The sequence below is a fragment of the Ambystoma mexicanum genome, chromosome 1q (genome assembly GCF_040938575.1).
Source record: "Ambystoma mexicanum isolate Mex_15411 chromosome 1q, UKY_AmexF1_1, whole genome shotgun sequence".
NCBI classification, from domain to species: domain Eukaryota; kingdom Metazoa; phylum Chordata; class Amphibia; order Caudata; family Ambystomatidae; genus Ambystoma; species Ambystoma mexicanum.
The window spans coordinates 1315492325-1315511477 of record NC_090922.1 but is presented as its reverse complement, the minus strand read 5'-3'; the positions used below and the strand labels follow the sequence as shown (position 1 = coordinate 1315511477).

At 62.3% G+C, this 19153-nt stretch overlaps 1 protein-coding gene across 2 annotated transcripts in view; it reads right to left on the bottom strand.

Annotated features, from left to right (window-relative positions):
* Nucleotides 1–19153, bottom strand: part of SLC1A7 (solute carrier family 1 member 7) — a 1086874-nt gene that overhangs the window by 295092 nt on the left and 772629 nt on the right. For both annotated transcript variants that reach the window (XM_069642174.1, XM_069642175.1), the window contains exon 7: nucleotides 791–1024. In XM_069642174.1, the coding sequence (XP_069498275.1) occupies nucleotides 791–1024 (234 nt within the window). The remainder of the gene's footprint in view (nucleotides 1–790; nucleotides 1025–19153) is intronic.

The following is a 19153-nucleotide window of genomic DNA, read 5'->3' as shown; positions in this document are numbered from 1 at the left end:
CGTCCCATGATTAAGCGGGTCCAAACACTCTAAACCAAGAGTGTGAGGATCCGCTGCTGAGAATGACCTGTGACACACGGTGCACAGGGTGCACCCAGCTTTACACAGCAGAAAACGGGAAGGAAGTGGGGAAAAAAGAAAAACAAGGATTGAAGCTGCCACAGGAAAGTGACTGAAGAAAAAGAAAAAAGAAGAGGAAAGCTGTGTCAGGTGTCCAACCCGTACCACACAGAGGAAGGAACTAAGGGGAAGGAGTGGCAGATCCTGGGCTGTGAGCGTGGTCACTCTATTCTCATGTGGCCGGCCAACGCACTTTCTCTACAATTGAAGGGGGGAAGTGTGATGTGCTTGCTTAAGCTCTGACACTGTCCCTGTATGTAAGGAGGAAAGGAAACGGAACGTAAGAGTACATGAGGAGAGTTTTCCTTCTGTTATTTTCCTCAATATTCCAGGATTTCCATGTAAAGGGTTGGTCTTATCACAGTGCCGTAGGTAGGCTTCAATAATACCCTTTGTGGAAGAACAGACTTATCCTCTCTGGCGAGATGCAATAAAATGACTCTAAATCCAGGTCGATGTTTTCTGAAAAAAAAAGCCAAGACACAGACTATTTTTCTATACTCCCATAATCCCTCCTGCCTCTTCCTTTTCTTAAAGGCATAGTAAATAATTAACATAGTATCATGAATAGTATCTGGTTCACGCTGCGGCTTATGCAGAGGTTAGAGAGGGTGCGTTATGTAGAGTGGGATCTCTCTGGTGTTAGAGTTGGCATTTGTCAACGCCGTACCTGGATGACGTGGCCAGAGCTATGAGCAAGGCTTGAAGAACCCCCCTGATGAAGACAATGGGGTTTTTCTTGGTGATGAAGAGATACATCATTGGCAGAATGAAAAGTCCATGCACGACCAAGCCACAAACCACAGTGATGGCGTAAAAGCCCAGTTTCTTCCCGATGGCTGTTGGGTCATCCATCTCCAATATCTTTCCTGCAATGAGGAATACGATGCCAAATGGGAAATACCTGAGGAAACAAAAAGGTGATAGTCAGACTTCCAGACACACACTGGATGTGAAGCAACGTAAGGTTTTCAAGTAAGCCAACATTATCATGAGAAGATGGTTACCTCATGGTGTCTCCATGTGAGTCCTACACAAGGTTATTGCCACTTTATATACACATATATCTTTAAAACCACAACCAGAAAAGACCTGGAGGTATTGCCATAGTTTTGCTTCATATTTTTGTGCCATAGTGTGCAGTGCTACTTATGAAGTGTGTCCTCATCCACAACATCTCCTACTGCTTCCTAGTCCATCCCCAGGCCTGGAGGCAACCCTGGCTTAGCAGATGTATTCAGGGATGTATACGAATTGTTCGAACTACAATTGTTCGAATTACAATTGACCTTTGCACATTTGACCGAATTGTGAAGGTCAATTGTTACATATATGCGGGGGGAAACCCCCCGCAACCCCCCATTATATATATAAATATATATTAAATATATATATATATATATATATATATATATATATATTACCAAACCAATATATATATATATATATATATATATATATATATATATATATATATATATATATATATATATATATATATATATACATATATATATATATATATATATCAGAAAGAATCCCCGTACCGAGGTGCAGGAAAAATGGATGGCACTCCAGGAAGAAGTTTGGATTTAGGCAGTCCTTTCCAAACACAGAGTCAGGAAGTCAGGATGTTACAGGCACGAAATAACTTTAATAATTATGAAGTCCAGGACAGAGAAAGAAACACGAAAACAACGACGCATTTCACGGCAACAAACCGCTTGTTCACGTTATATATATATATATGTGTGTGGTCAATTGTGCAAAGGTCAATTCGGACCCTCGACTTTCGGTCAATTCGGTAATTCGAACAATTGTGTTCGAACAATTTGGGTAATACCGTATTCAGTGATTCCTGCACACCTGTAATTCGCAAATACACCAGGGTTCAGATTACATAAACGTTGCACCATTGTAAGTGCAATTATGCACAATATCAGCACTTGGGCAAAGTTTGCCCTTGGGAAAAAAACCTATGCTTTCAATGCTTTTTTGCACGAGCCAAAGTTTGCTCTTGTTCTAATATGGAATGGTATTAGGAAAAGGGCAAACCTCACTAAAAGCATATTGTTTTGCACTGGGGCATTGTTTTCCCCAGTCCTAATGCCATGCACACCTGAACTAGAGCCAGTGCAAAGTTTCTGTAATCCGGCTCCCGATTGACATTCCTTACGGATTTCAGAGCGTAGTTCAACAAACCATACTCCCCTTTCAGCAGGTACCTGATCCTTTCCTACTCATGCACCAGCTGGTAATGGGACCTGCCCATCCGCCCAGGAACATGCTGGGTGCAATTTGTAACGCACCTGATCTTCTTGGTAGTTCACATCACTCTTTTGTATCCTGGAGAAACCACCATGCCACTTCCTTTAAAGGTCCAGAATCAGGCAGCTCATAGGCTTATGACAACATTCTTAACATCTTCCTTTCTTAGCCCTGTAAATGCATCAGTATTATATGCCTCGCTAATAACATTGATGCCACCAGACCAGACTTTTGCACAGTGCAATGCATATGGCCTACGAATCGAAGAGGCTATTGTTCTTACCAGTTGACATAGTAGAAAGACTGCCTTCTAGGAAGCACAGCAGAAAATAGTCTATATTCTTTTTCTAGTGCAGTTTAAGGCTTTTTTTTATTTAAAACATGTTGGTCTACACTATTGAGGCACTATGCTTTTGGCACAAAGTTTAATGAAAAGGGGGTCCGGTTAGCAGACCACCCCTTCTGAGATAGGCAATCTTTCACAATGTGGCAGATTTTATTCACGGATCAGCATATGAGTGGTTTGGGGTTGTAATGAGGAAAGAGACTTTTCCTTCTCATATCGGAAGTACTGTGTTTGAAGAGATACTCTTCACAGCTGTTTTACAGGGGTGTTCTTGCAAGCTCCTGTCACGCAGGATGATTCAGCTTTTGAAATGAGTTGTGTTGTGTGTCTATTGACATGCAATGTTAGCCCTCAGTGACTTATTTAAGTCGAGTAATGTGTTTGCTGTCGTGGCCTAGTGGCACAGACCCTCCCTAACCCTCTGTGGTGTGTGACCCTCCCATGTGTATTGCCCCTTTAACAATATGTGTCCTTCCCACGTGTATTGCCTTTTTAAGATGGGCCATGACTGTGTCATGGCCCAAGTTAATTCAAGGAGCCCCTACAGGCACGTGCAGCAGAATGGCTGCAGACTCCCAAAGAGAAATGACTGAGTCCATCTCTCATTTACGCCTGCAGGCCCACACCGAGTGAGCACGGGCCCGCAGGTCATGATGCCATGGGGCCCTCGAGCCAGCAAGGTGGCAAGTGTCCGCATGGTCAAGGGTATGGCCTGCCCTGCCCCCACTTAAGACCAGGTGTCCCCGGGCAACCCCCTGAGGCACTCAAGCCTCTAGAGTGCTGGTGACCGTCGCACCCCTGGTGCCTGCTGGATGCCCATAGCAGGCCCCATATAACAATGGCGATGAGGAAGAACCCCCGCGGTGTTCCCTGTCCCCGACGTCCCTCAGTTACTTTAGGTTATTAGCAGGGCAGGAGCTGTTCCCCGCTGGGGAGAGAATGTGGCGGTGGCAGCCGTGGCAACGGCAGCCATTGCTGTGAGTGAAAGGAGGAGGAGTGACATCCATCGGCATCGGGATGGCAAGGGGAGGTCATGCTGGGAGTCCTGCTGGCATTTCCTCCCTGGCCGTAGCCCTCTGAGAGGAGGGTGCTCATGCAGCTAGGGTGGGAGCCAGCCTGCAGCCGCCCTCCTCCCCCTGCAGCATCTGCTGCCAGGACAAAAGGAGAAAGAAATTGGGCGGCTGCTGCCGCTTTACACCAGTTGGGTGTAACACTGTTCGCCCCAAAGAGGAAGGGAGAAGCACAGACCGACCGGGGGGAAAAGAAGGGAGCACGGCTGTCCACGCAGCCACACGGGTGCCCGGGCTGCTAGACGGTAAATACATATGCTCCAGTCTGGAGCGAAAGAATAGAGTGCCCACCCTCCCTTCTCCCGACAACCAGAGGCAACATTGCCTGGGGTGCTTTTCCATGCCCTAGTATGCAGCATCCGCTGCAAGAACAATTGAAGCGGAGTGTCCACCCCAGAAGCCCCGCCGGCAGGAGGGAAGGGACAGTGAGTGCCTGATCACCCCTCCCGCAACAACGAAAGGATATGAAGCGGCTGCAAGAAGAAATGGAGCAGCTGCAGCTGCAAGAACAAAGAAACCTGCCGCCTGGGGAGACAGTTGTGTTGCCCCCATGGGAAGGAGGAGGTGAGTGCCCGACCCCGCTGCCGCTCCCCGACCAGCGGTGTGCTCTCGACACTGAAGCGTGTGGGGAAGAGAGTAATGTACCGGGCGGACGGTGAAATAAAGTACAGAGGCTGTCCATGCCTACCCATTCAAAGTGGCAGCACTCTGCTGTGCCAACGGCCCTATCTGCACTAGGACCTGGCCCCCTGCGGTGAACCCTCTCTATAATCCCTTCACGAACCTCAGGCAGTTCAATCGTATAACCTCTTAACATGTAGTAGATTATACACCTTTTTTAACCAAGACACTTTTTTGAGAGTCCAGCTGGTTGTTTAATCCACATGGACTGTGCCCAAATTCAGGTGCGATCTGTCTTTTTTCTGTTGTACTTCAATACTCTCCCAGTTGTACAGATCCGAATCCCTGTTATCAAAAAATAGGGAGTACCCAATCCCCCGCCCCGCACACCTCCCCTGGGGGTGAAGGCATCAGCTTGTCCAGGCGAAGCTGGAAATGCTCCTGGGTCACAGCGGTGAAAGGGAAAGATCACAGGACTCCGGCGGTGACCAAAGGAAGCGCTCCATGCTGGCGCAGAAGAGAAAGAAACAGAGAATTGCCCTGGTGGATCCCCGGCTGTCCGGCTGTGAAAACATGAGCGCTGAAAAATGCAGAAGACCCTCTCCAGATCCTGGATCCATCAGCGGTGAAGAGCCCAGCAGCTCCACGTCGGAGCATGCAATAAATGCAACAATGAAAGTAAACTGATAACCAGGCCCGGCGGTGATCGAAGGGAAGTCCTGATGGTCGGCATATGGCAATGCGGAAAGCCCTGCCGGCATACCTGGGCCTCTGGCAGTGAAAATGAAACAAAGAGGTGTACGCCACCTGGCACCGAAACACGTGGCACAGCTCATGCTGCTGTTACACTGCCCATTCTAAAACTCCTGCCTTGGGGAGTGAAGGAAGTGTCGAGGACCAGACATCCTGCCACCAGTGTTGCCCTGCCTTCCTAGCAAGTGGCCTCATCCCCCTGCCACTGGTGTGTGCCCTCTATCAGTGGCAGTGTAATGCCAACTACTCCTGCCCGGAGGAACTGAATAAAGAAGTGCCCCTAACACCTGCCACCGGCGACACCCGCCCCCAGTGTCACCCTACCACTGTTGGACGCCCTCTGTTAAATGGCAGCTTCCTGACCACAATCTGCCTGAGAGAACTATGCAAGTGGCCTCATTGCCCTGCCACTGGTGAGTTCCCTGTTGGGCCCGGCATCCATGGACCCGTTCATTGTGGTCCTGGGTGCGACTCCTGCCACCCAAACTGGGACATCACCTGCCCCATCAACAGAGGTGACTCCTGCCTCGGGGAGGAGTAGAAGTGGCCCAGACACCCTGTCATCTGTGTCCAGCCAACCAACGTCTCGCAGTCCTCAAACCCACCACCCAGAATAAGTGCTATGACCAAGTGAGGGTTGCAGGTCTGTACGAGTGCTTGGGTGCCCTCCTGTCCCACTACAGTGAAGAGACACTCCTGCTTTGGGCAGCATAGCCAAGGAAAGGGAAGTGAGTAACATGCTGAGACACCCGCCCAGTCGACATGTTGTGGTGCAGCCTAGATGCCCTGCTACCCGCGTCTCGCTGACTGCCCAACTGAGCCTAGCGCAGCTTGGACGCCCTGCTACCCGTGTCTCGCTGCCTACCCCAACATCAAGGGACTGACTGAGCCTGGCGCAGTTTGGACGCCCTGCTACCTGCGTCTCGCTGCCTGCCCCAACATCAAGTGACTAAACCGATGTGGCCCCTGGTGCACCCAGCTGCGGCTTTACTGGCCTTTGAACTGTAACATCAACGGACCTGGACCCGTGGAAATGACTATCCTGAACGGACACTGGAGCAAAGTAAACTGGCCTCCTTCAGCTCAGAGAAGACTCCAGTTAAATGGATGAGATGCTGTGTTCACGTATGTTGACAGACATGCTCTAAATGGTGCCAGCAGCTAGCAATGGCATCATTCAGTGGTGGACGTTTCACTTACCCCAGGTTAATAAAGGGTTTTGTAACATGGGGTCGAACTGCGAACATTCCACCGGCGGTTCGCCAACCGCGACTGTCACCCGCTGGTTATGTTTACAGTGTGTCTATTACTATGAGCCCCATGTGTATAGCAGTGGCATATCCTATTTGTTGTCGATACAACAATTCCAAAGTGGCCAAAGTGTTGTCGTTCTGTAACGGGGGGGGGGGGGGGGGTGCAGTTTGTATTTCAGTAACGTTTGTTTGTTCGTTATGAAAAAGGAGCAGTGTGGTGTGTGTATTGCCCCTTTAACAATGTGTGTCCCTCCCATGTGTATTGCCCTTTTAAGATGGGCCATGACTGTCTCATGGCTAAGCTAATAAAAGGAGCCCCAACAGGCACATGCAGCAGAATCGCTGCAGACTCCCAAAGTGGAATGGCTGGGTCTGTCTCTCATTTAGGCCTGCAGGCGCACACCATGTGAGCACGGGCCTGCAGGCCAAGATGCTGTGGGGCCCTCGAGCCAGCAAGGTGTCAAGGGGCCGCATGGTCAGGGTAAGGCCCGCCCTGCCTCCACTTAAGACCGGGTGTGTCCCGGCAACACCCTGAGCCACTGGGCCTCCAGGGTGCTGATGACCATAGCACCCCTGGGGCCTGCTGGATGCCCATAGCAGGCCCGATAAAACACCCTCCAAGTTTGGAGGTTTATTATGTCACCATGTAAGTGCCCCATAGGTGGTTGGGTTGTGAAGCAAGTATGACATGAAGACAACTTTGTCCCTCCCGTGTTCTGTTTTTCTCACTGTGATTTCTTAGCAAAATTTCTTAACGTCAGGATGATCAACACAGGTCAGGTGCTTGGTTCAGAAGATGACATGGAATTCATGTTTACTTTGCTACTGTCTTTGGGATCATCATTTCTGGTGATTGTGCCCCCAATGCTGAGTGAATCATAGCGTGTGCACATCTTTCTGTGCACTGGTTTCACCGGGTGCAGAGGGCTGCAGTATTCACCTCGTGCCCCGTGTAGTCCCCAAGCCCATACTGGTACACTCTGTATGGAGCAGTGTACGGCAATGTATCGCAGCGCCAAACGGACTGGGATTACAGCTGTGGCTCCTTTGTGCATTAAGAGGGGTCTCCAAGCTCATCTGATTTATTTTCTGAAGGATTCCAAACATCTCTCTTTCTCAGGCAACGTGCATTGATTGCCCTTAGCCAGGCTAATACTTTATACAGTTCTCTGGCCTGCCTACCGGGCCTTTCATCAAAATGGACGCCAATCGCCCCCTGGATACTCTCCGGCTCCTCTCGAACCATATTAGACTTCTCACATGCTATCAAGAAACATCGTCTCATTTTACACCTCTCTTGTGGAGCTCTCTACCTTTACATTTAAGATGAGTGGACAGAGAGTGTCACAAGGGCCTTAATACTTACAGGCGATTCATGGAATAATTAGCGCGGCGCAAGTGGCCAAAAACGTGCGAATCGCAGTGGAATAGCGAAAATCTCAGTGCAAGTGCGAAAATCGCACGAAAAGCAGCGCACATCGATTCATGGAAGGCCGTGCGCGAGAAAACCATCGGATGTGCGATAATAAAGTGCGCGGCGCACGTTAGCGCACAGGCCATCTAACTGCGTGCGCCAGGCCACAGCGAAAATCGCACAGGCCACAGCGAAAATCGCACATAGCGCGGCGCACGCAACAAAAGTAGGCGGAACACGGGGTGTAACACTCGGAATGGGGAACAACTTGCCAAAATGTGGGCGTCACGGGGGAAGTACAGGGTACAAGTGCGCGGAACGCCCACACGCTCGCCTACAACACGTATTCATGGAATAGAATAGGGGAAAAAAGCGCACGCTCAAACCAGCACACAGGCACAAACACGACCGCCACAAGAAAGCAGGCGGTAGCGTCTCTGCGCCTGTAAGAAATGTGCGCCAAAAGGTGCGCCAACAAACAGCACCTATATACAGCCATGATGAATGTCCTATACTGTGGCCCGCCCTCCAGGACAAATGACGTGCAAAGGGGTACCCACAAACACAGACACCCGCTGACAAAAAATACGTGTGCGTGTATACCGGGATGCGTGGGAAGTCTCACACGCGAATTGGCAGGGCATGTGAATTCCAGGGGTTTGCGTGAAGTTCCACACGCGATTTGTCAGGGTATGTGGATTACAGGGGTGCGCGGGAAGTTCCACACGCGATTTGGCCGTGTACGTGGATTCCAGGGGTGCGCGGGAAGTTCCACACGCGATTTGGCCGTGTACGTGGATTTCAGTGGTGCGCGGGAAGTTCCACACGCGATTTGGCCGTGTACGTGGATTTCAGGGGTGCGCGGGAAGTACCACACGCGATTTGGCCGGGTACGTGGATTTCAGGGGTGCGCGGGAAGTTCCACACGCGATTTGTCAGGGTACGTGGATTTCAGGGGTGCGCGGGAAGTTCCACACGCAATTTGGCCGTGTACGTGGATTTCAGGGGTGCGCGGGAAGTCCCACACGCGATTTGGCCTGGTAAGTGGATTCCAGGGGTGCGCGGGAAGTTCCACATGCTATTTGTCAGGGTACGTGGATTTCAGTTGTGCGCGGGAAATTCTACACGCGATTTGGCTGTGTGCTCCCAGGTATTCCCTGTACACCCTCCACGGCACCTGCACGCAGCACACACCACAGGGGACTACCCTGCACACCTGCTCATGTCACCCAGCACCCCCACCCCCAGCAGTGCAGGGGCACCCTCCACCAGGCCCCCACTCATGTCCCCCTGCACCCCCACCCCCCAGCCACCAGGGGCACCCTCCACCAGGCCCCCACCCATGTCTCCCACCACCCCCACCCCCCAGCAGTGCAGGGGCAGCCTCCACCAGGCCCCCACTCATGTCTCCCACCACCCCCACCCCCCAGCAGTGCAGGGGCACCCTCCACCAGGCCCCCACTCATGTCTCCCACCACCCCCACCCCCCAGCCACCAGGGGCACCCTCCACCAGGCCCCCACTCATGTCCCCCTGCACCCCCACCCCCCAGCATCCAGGGGCACCCTCCACCAGGCCCCCACTCATGGCCCCTATCACCCTCACCCCCCCGCCACCAGGGGCAGCCTCCACCAGGCCCCCATTCATGTCTCCCACCCACCCCCACCCCCCAGCCACCAGGGGCAGCCCCCACCAGGCCCCCACTCATGTCTCCCACCACCCCCACCCCCAACCCCCAGCAGTGCAGGGGCAGCCTCCACCAGGCCCCCACTCATGTCTCCCATCACCCCCACCCCCCAGCCACCAGGGGCAGCCCCCACAGGCCCCCACTCATGTCTCCCACCACCCCCACCCCCCAGCCACCAGGGGCAGCCCCCACCAGGCCCCCACTCATGTATCCCACTACCCCCACCCCCCAGCAGTGCAGGGGCAGCCTCCACCAGGCCCCCACTCATGTCTAACACCCACCCCAACCACGCAGCCACCATGGGCAACCCCCATCAGGCCCCCACTCATGTCTCCCACCACCCCCACCCCCCAGCCACCAGGGGCAGCCCCCACCAGGCCCCCACTCATGTCTCCCACCACCCCCACCCCCCAGCAGTGCAGGGGCACCATCCACCAGGCCCCCACTCATGTCTCCCACCACCCCCACCCCCCAGCCACCAGGGGCAGCCCCCACCAGGCCCCCACTCATGTCTCCCACCACCCCCACCCCCCAGCAGTGCAGGGGCACCCTCCACCAGGCCCCCACTCATGTCCCCCTGCACCCCCACCCCCCAGCCACCAGGGGCACCCTCCACCAGGGCCCCACCCATGTCCCCTTACACCCCCACCCCCCAGAAGTGCAGGGGCACCCTCCACCAGGCCCCCACTCATGTCTCCCACCACCCCCACCCCCCAGCAGTGCAGGGGCACCCTCCACCAGGCCCCCACTCATGTCTCCCACCACCCCCACCCCCCAGCAGTGCAGGGGCAGCCTCCACCAGGCCCCCACTCATGTCTCCCACCACCCCCATCCCCCAGCCACCAGGGGCACCCTCCACCAGGCCCCCACTCATGTCTCCTACCACCCCCACCCCTCAGTCACCAGGGGCACCCTCCTCCAGGCCCCCACTCATGTCTCCCACCACCCCCACCTCCCAGCAGTGCCGGGGCACCCTCCACCAGGCCCCCACTCATGTCTCCCACCACCCCCACCCCCCAGCCACCAGGGGCACCCTCCACCAGGCCCCCACTCATGTCCCCCTGCACCCCCACCCCCCAGCATCCAGGGGCACCCTCCACCAGGCCCCCACTCATGGCCCCTATCACCCCCACCCCCCCGCCACCAGGGGCAGCCTCCACCAGGCCCCCACTCATGTCTCCCACCCACCCCCACCCCCCAGCCACCATGGGCAGCGCCCACCAGGCCCCCACTCATGTCTCCCACCACCCCCACCCCCCAGCCACCAGGGGCAGCCCCCACCAGGCCCCCACTCATGTCTCCCACCACCCCCACCCCCCAGCAGTGCAGGGGCAGCCTCCACCAGGCCCCCACTCATGTCTCCCACCACCCCCACCCCCCAGCCACCAGGGGCAGCCCCCACCAGGCCCCCACTCATGTCTCCCACCACCCCCACCCCCCAGCCACCAGGGGCAGCCCCCACCAGGCCCCCACTCATGTCTCCCACCACCCCCACCCCCCAGCAGTGCAGGGGCAGCCCCCACCAGGCCCCCACTCATGTCTCCCACCACCCCCACCCCCCAGCCACCAGGGGCAGCCCCCACCAGGCCCCCACTCATGTCTCCCACCACCCCCACCCCCCAGCCACCAGGGGCAGCCCCCACCAGGCCCCCACTCATGTCTCCCACCACCCCCAGCGGTGCAGGGGCAGCCTCCACCAGGCCCCCACTCATGTCTCCCACCACCCCCACCCCCCAGCCACCAGGGGCAGCCCCCACCAGGCCCCCACTCATGTCTCCCACCACCCCCACCCGGCAGCCCCCACCAGGCCCCCACTCATGTCTCCCACCCACCCCCACCCCCAGCCACCATGGGCAGCCCCCACCAAGCCCCCACTCATGTCTCCCACCACCCCCACCCCCCAGCCACCAGGGGCAGCCCCCACCAGGCCCCCACTCATGTCTCCCACCACCCCCACCCCCCAGCAGTGCAGGGGCACCCTCCACCAGGCCCCCACTCATGTCTCCCACCACCCCCACCCCCCAGCCACCAGGGGCAGCCCCCACCAGGCCCCCACTCATGTCTCCCACCACCCCCACCCCCCAGCCACCAGGGTCAGCCCTCACCAGGCCCCCACTCATGTCTCCCACCACCCCCACCCCCCAGCAGTGCAGGGGCACCCTCCACCAGTCCCCCACTCATGTCCCCCCGCACCCCCACCCCCCAGCCACCAGGGGCACCCTCCACCAGGCCCCCACCCATGTCCCCTATCACCCCCACCCCCCAGCAGTGCAGGGGCACCCTCCACCAGGCCCCCACTCATGTCTCCCACCACCCCCACCCCCCAGCAGTGCATGGGCACCCTACTCCAGGCCCCCACTCATGTCTCCCACCACCCCACCCCCCAGCCACCAGGGGCAGCCCCCACCAGGCCCCCACTCATGTCCCCCTGCACCCCCACCCCCCAGCCACCAGGAGTACCCTCCACCAGGCCCCCACCCATGTCCCCTATCACCCCCACCCCCCAGCAGTGCAGGGGCACCCTCCACCAGGCCCCCACTCATGTCTCCCACCACCCCCACCCCCCAGCAGTGCAGGGGCAGCCTCCACCAGGCCCCCACTCATGTCTCCCACCACCCCACCCCCCAGCAGTGCCGGGACACCCTCCACCAGGCCCCCACTCATGTCTCCCACCACCCCCACCCCCCAGCCACCAGGGGCAGCCCCCACCAGGCCCCCACTCATGTCCCCCTGCACCCCCACCCCCCAGCCACCAGGGGCACCCTCCACCAGGCCCCCACCCATGTCCCCTATCACCCCCACCCCCCAGCAGTGCAGGGGCACCCTCCACCAGGCCCCCACTCATGTCTCCCACCACCCCCACCCCCCAGCCACCAGGGGCAGCCCCCACCAGGCCCCCACTCATGTCTCCCACCACCCCCACCCCCCAGCAGTGCAGGGGCACCCTCCACCAGGCCCCCACTCATGTCTCCCACCACCCCCACCCCCCAGCCACCAGGGGCAGCCCCCACCAGGCCCCCACTCATGTCTCCCACCACCCCCACCCCCCAGCAGTGCAGGGGCACCCTCCACCAGGCCCCCACTCATGTCCCCCTGCACCCCCACCCCCAGCCACCAGGGGCACCCTCCACCAGGCCCCCACCCATGTCCCTATCACCCCCACCCCCCAGCAGTGCAGGGGCACCCTCCACCAGGCCCCCACTCATGTCCCCCTGCACCCCCACCCCCAGCCACCAGGGGCACCCTCCACCAGGCCCCCACCCATGTCCCTATCACCCCCACCCCCCAGCAGTGCAGGGGCACCCTCCACCAGGCCCCCACTCATGTCTCCCACCACCCCCACCCCCCAGCAGTGCAGGGGCACCCTCCACCAGGCCCCCACTCATGTCTCCCACCACCCCCACCCCCCAGCAGTGCAGGGGCACCCTCCACCAGGCCCCCACTCATGTCTCCCACCCACCCCCACCCCCAGCCACCATGGGCAGCCCCCACCAGGCCCCCACTCATGTCTCCCACCACCCCCACCCCCCAGCCACCAGGGGCAGCCCCCACCAGGCCCCCACTCATGTCTCCCACCACCCCCACCCCCCAGCAGTGCAGGGGCAGCCTCCACCAGGCCCCCACTCATGTCTCCCACCACCCCACCCCCCAGCAGTGCCGGGGCACCCTCCACCAGGCCCCCACTCATGTCTCCCACCACCCCCACCCCCCAGCCACCAGGGGCAGCCCCCACCAGGCCCCCACTCATGTCCCCCTGCACCCCCACCCCCCAGCCACCAGGGGCACCCTCCACCAGGCCCCCACCCATGTCCCCTATCACCCCCACCCCCCAGCAGTGCAGGGGCACCCTCCACCAGTCCCCACTCATGTCTCCCACCACCCCCACCCCCCAGCCACCAGGGGCAGCCCCCACCAGGCCCCCACTCATGTCTCCCACCACCCCCACCCCCCAGCAGTGCAGGGGCACCCTCCACCAGGCCCCCACTCATGTCTCCCACCACCCCCACCCCCCAGCCACCAGGGGCAGCCCCCACCAGGCCCCCACTCATGTCTCCCACCACCCCCACCCCCCAGCAGTGCAGGGGCACCCTCCACCAGGCCCCCACTCATGTCCCCCTGCACCCCCACCCCCAGCCACCAGGGGCACCCTCCACCAGGCCCCCACCCATGTCCCTATCACCCCCACCCCCCAGCAGTGCAGGGGCACCCTCCACCAGGCCCCCACTCATGTCCCCCTGCACCCCCACCCCCAGCCACCAGGGGCACCCTCCACCAGGCCCCCACCCATGTCCCTATCACCCCCACCCCCCAGCAGTGCAGGGGCACCCTCCACCAGGCCCCCACTCATGTCTCCCACCACCCCCACCCCCCAGCAGTGCAGGGGCACCCTCCACCAGGCCCCCACTCATGTCTCCCACCACCCCCACCCCCCAGCAGTGCAGGGGCACCCTCCACCAGGCCCCCACTCATGTCTCCCACCCACCCCCACCCCCAGCCACCATGGGCAGCCCCCACCAGGCCCCCACTCATGTCTCCCACCACCCCCACCCCCCAGCCACCAGGGGCAGCCCCCACCAGGCCCCCACTCATGTCTCCCACCACCCCCACCCCCCAGCAGTGCAGGGGCACCCTCCACCAGGCCCCCACTCATGTCTCCCACCACCCCCACCCCCCAGCCACCAGGGGCAGCCCCCACCAGGCCCCCACTCATGTCTCCCACCACCCCCACCCCCCAGCCACCAGGGTCAGCCCTCACCAGGCCCCCACTCATGTCTCCCACCACCCCCACCCCCCAGCAGTGCAGGGGCACCCTCCACCAGTCCCCCACTCATGTCCCCCCGCACCCCCACCCCCCAGCCACCAGGGGCACCCTCCACCAGGCCCCCTCCCATGTCCCCTATCACCCCCACCCCCCAGCAGTGCAGGGGCACCCTCCACCAGGCCCCCACTCATGTCTCCCACCACCCCCACCCCCCAGCAGTGCATGGGCACCCTCCTCCAGGCCCCCACTCATGTCTCCCACCACCCCACCCCCCAGCCACCAGGGGCAGCCCCAACCAGGCCCCCACTCATGTCCCCCTGCACCCCCACCCCCCAGCCACCAGGAGTACCCTCCACCAGGCCCCCACCCATGTCCCCTATCACCCCCACCCCCCAGCAGTGCAGGGGCACCCTCCACCAGGCCCCCACTCATGTCTCCCACCACCCCCACCCCCCAGCAGTGCAGGGGCAGCCTCCACCAGGCCCCCACTCATGTCTCCCACCACCCCACCCCCCAGCAGTGCCGGGGCACCCTCCACCAGGCCCCCACTCATGTCTCCCACCACCCCCACCCCCCAGCCACCAGGGGCAGCCCCCACCAGGCCCCCACTCATGTCCCCCTGCACCCCCACCCCCCAGCCACCAGGGGCACCCTCCACCAGGCCCCCACCCCCCAGCAGTGCAGGGGCACCCTCCACCAGGCCCCCACTCATGTCTCCCACCACCCCCACCCCCCAGCCACCAGGGGCAGCCCCCACCAGGCCCCCACTCATGTCTCCCACCACCCCCACCCCCCAGCAGTGCAGGGGCACCCTCCACCAGGCCCCCACTCATGTCTCCCACCACCCCCACCCCCCAGCCACCAGGGGCAGCCCCCACCAGGCCCCCACTCATGTCTCCCACCACCCCCACCCCCCAGCAGTGCAGGGGCACCCTCCACCAGGCCCCCACTCATGTCCCCCTGCACCCCCAGCCACCAGGGGCACCCTCCACCAGGCCCCCACCCATGTCCCTATCACCCCCACCCCCCAGCAGTGCAGGGGCACCCTCCACCAGGCCCCCACTCATGTCTCCCACCACCCCCACCCCCCAGCAGTGCAGGGGCACCCTCCACCAGGCCCCCACTCATGTCTCCCACCACCCCACCCCCCAGCAGTGCAGGGGCAGCCTCCACCAGGCCCCCACTCATGTCTCCCACCACCCCCATCCCCCAATCACCAGGGGCACCCTCCACCTGGCCCCCACTCATGTCTCCCACCACCCCCACCCCCCAGTCACCAGGGGCACCCTCCACCAGGCCCCCACTCATGTCTCCCACCACCCCCATCCGCCAGCAGTGCCGGGGCACCCTCCACCAGGCCCCCACTCATGTCTCCCACCACCCCCACCCCCCAGCCACCAGGGGCACCCTCCACCAGGCCCCCACTCATGTCCCCCTGCACCCCCACCCCCCAGCATCCAGGGGCACCCTCCACCAGGCCCCCACTCATGGCCCCTATCACCCCCACCCCCCCGCCACCAGGGGCAGCCTCCACCAGGCCCCCACTCATGTCTCCCACCCACCCCCACCCCCCAGCCACCATGGGCAGCGCCCACCAGGCCCCCACTCATGTCTCCCACCACCCCACCCCCCAGCCACCAGGGTCAGCCCTCACCAGGCCCCCACTCATGTCTCCCACCACCCCCACCCCCCAGCAGTGCAGGGGCACCCTCCACCAGTCCCCCACTCATGTCCCCCCGCACCCCCACCCCCCAGCCACCAGGGGCACCCTCCAGCAGGCCCCCACCCATGTCCCCTATCACCCCCACCCCCCAGCAGTGCAGGGGCACCCTCCACCAGGCCCCCACTCATGTCTCCCACCACCCCCACCCCCCAGCAGTGCATGGGCACCCTCCTCCAGGCCCCCACTCATGTCTCCCACCACCCCACCCCCCAGCCACCAGGGGCAGCCCCCACCAGGCCCCCACCCATGTCCCCTATCACCCCCACCCCCCAGCAGTGCAGGGGCACCCTCCACCAGGCCCCCACTCATGTCTCCCACCACCCCCACCCCCCAGCAGTGCAGGGGCAGCCTCCACCAGGCCCCCACTCATGTCTCCCACCACCCCACCCCCCAGCAGTGCCGGGGCACCCTCCACCAGGCCCCCACTCATGTCTCCCACCACCCCCACCCCCCAGCCACCAGGGGCACCCTCCACCAGGCCCCCACTCATGTCTCCCACCACCCCCACCCCCCAGCCACCAGGGGCAGCCCCCACCAGGCCCCCACTCATGTCTCCCACCACCCCCACCCCCCAGCAGTGCAGGGGCACCCTCCACCAGGCCCCCACTCATGTCTCCCACCACCCCCACCCCCCAGCCACCAGGGGCAGCCCCCACCAGGCCCCCACTCATGTCTCCCACCACCCCCACCACCCCGGCAGTGCAGGGGCACCCTCCACCAGGCCCCCACTCATGTCCCCCTGCACCCCCACCCCCAGCCACCAGGGGCACCCTCCACCAGGCCCCCACCCATGTCCCTATCACCCCCACCCCCCAGCAGTGCAGGGGCACCCTCCACCAGGCCCCCACTCATGTCTCCCACCACCCCCACCCCCCAGCAGTGCAGGGGCACCCTCCACCAGGCCCCCACTCATGTCTCCCACCACCCCCACCCCCCAGCAGTGCAGGGGCAGCCTCCACCAGGCCCCCACTCATGTCTCCCACCACCCCCATCCCCCAACCACCAGGGGCACCCTCCACCAGGCCCCCACTCATGTCTCCCACCACCCCCACCCCCCAGTCACCAGGGGCACCCTCCACCAGGCCCCCACTCATGTCTCCCACCACCCCCACCCGCCAGCAGTGCCGGGGCACCCTCCACCAGGCCCCCACTCATGTCTCCCACCACCCCCACCCCCCAGCCACCAGGGGCACCCTCCACCAGGCCCCCACTCATGTCCCCCTGCACCCCCACCCCCCAGCATCCAGGGGCACCCTCCACCAGGCCCCCACTCATGGCCCCTATCACCCCCACCCCCCCGCCACCAGGGGCAGCCTCCACCAGGCCCCCACTCATGTCTCCCACCCACCCCCACCCCCGAGCCACCATGGGCAGCGCCCACCAGGCCCCCACTCATGTCTCCCACCACCCCACCCCCCAGCCACCAGGGGCAGCCCCCACCAGGCCCCCACTCATGTCTCCCACCACCCCCACCCCCCAGCAGTGCAGGGGCAGCCTCCACCAGGCCCCTACTCATGTCTCCCACCACCCCCACCCCCAGCCACCAGGGGCAGCCCCCACCAGGCCCCCACTCATGTCTCCCACCACCCCCACCCCCCAGCCACCAGGGGCAGCCCCCACCAGGCCCCCACTCATGGCTCCCACCACACCCACCCCCCAGCAGTGCAGGGGCAGCCCCCACCAGGCCCCCACTCATGTCTCCCACCACCCCCACCCCCCAGCAACCAGGGGCAGCCCCCACCAGGCCCCCACTCATGTCTCCCAACACCCCCACCCCCCAGCCACCAGGGGCAGCCCCCACCAGGCCCCCACTCATGTCTCCCACCACCCCCACCCCCCAGCAGTGCAGGGGCAGCCTCCACCAGGCCGCCACTCATGTCTCCCACCACCCCCACCCCCCAGCCACCAGGGGCAGCCCCCACCAGGCCCCCACTCATGTCTCCCACCACCCCCACCCCCCAGCCACCAGGGGCAGCCCCCACCAGGCCCCCACTCATGTCTCCCACCCACCCCCACCCCCAGCCACCATGGGCAGCCCCCACCAGGCCCCCACTCATGTCTCCCACCACCCCCACCCCCCAGCCACCAGGGGCAGCCCCCACCAGGCCCCCACTCATGTCTCCCACCACCCCCACCCCCCAGCAGTGCAGGGGCACCCTCCACCAGGCCCCCACTCATGTCTCCCACCACCCCCACCTCCCAGCCACCAGGGGCAGCCCCCACCAGGCCCCCACTCATGTCTCCCACCACCCCCACCCCCCAGCCACCAGGGTCAGCCCTCACCAGGCCCCCACTCATGTCTCCCACCACCCCCACCCCCCAGCAGTGCAGGGGCACCCTCCACCAGTCCCCCACTCATGTCCCCCTGCACCCCCACCCCCCAGCCACCAGGGGCACCCTCCACCAGGCCCCCACCCATGTCCCCTATCACCCCCACCCCCCAGCAGTGCAGGGGCACCCTCCACCAGGCCCCCACTCATGTCTCCCACCACCCCCACCCCCCCAGCAGTGCCTGGGCACCCTCCTCCAGGCCCCCACTCATGTCTCCCACCACCCCCACCCCCCAGCCACCAGGGGCAGCCCCCACCAGGCCCCCACTCATGTCCCCCTGCACCCCCACCCCCCAGCCACCAGGAGCACCCTCCACCAGGCCCCCACCCATGTCCCCTATCACCCCCACCCCTCAGCAGTGCAGGGGCACCCTCCACCAGGCCCCCACTCACGTCTCCCACCACCCCCACCCCCCAGCAGTGCAGGGGCAGCCTCCACCAGGCCCCCACTCATGTCTCCCACCACCCCCACCCCCCAGCAGTGCAGGGGCACCCTCCACCAGGCTCCTACTCATGTCTCCCACCACCCCCACCCCCCAGCAGTGCAGGGGCACCCTCCACCAGGCCCCCACTCATGTCTCCCACCACCCCCACCCCCCAGCCACCAGGGGCAGCCCCCACCAGGCCCCCACTCATGTCCCCCTGCACCCCCACCCCCCAGCCACCAGGGGCCCCCTCCACCAGGCCCCCAGCCATGTCCCCTATCACCCCCACCCCCCAGCAGTGCAGGGGCACCCTCCACCAGGCCCCCATTCATGTCTCCCACCACCCCCACCCCCCAGCAGTGCAGGGGCAGCCTCCACCAGG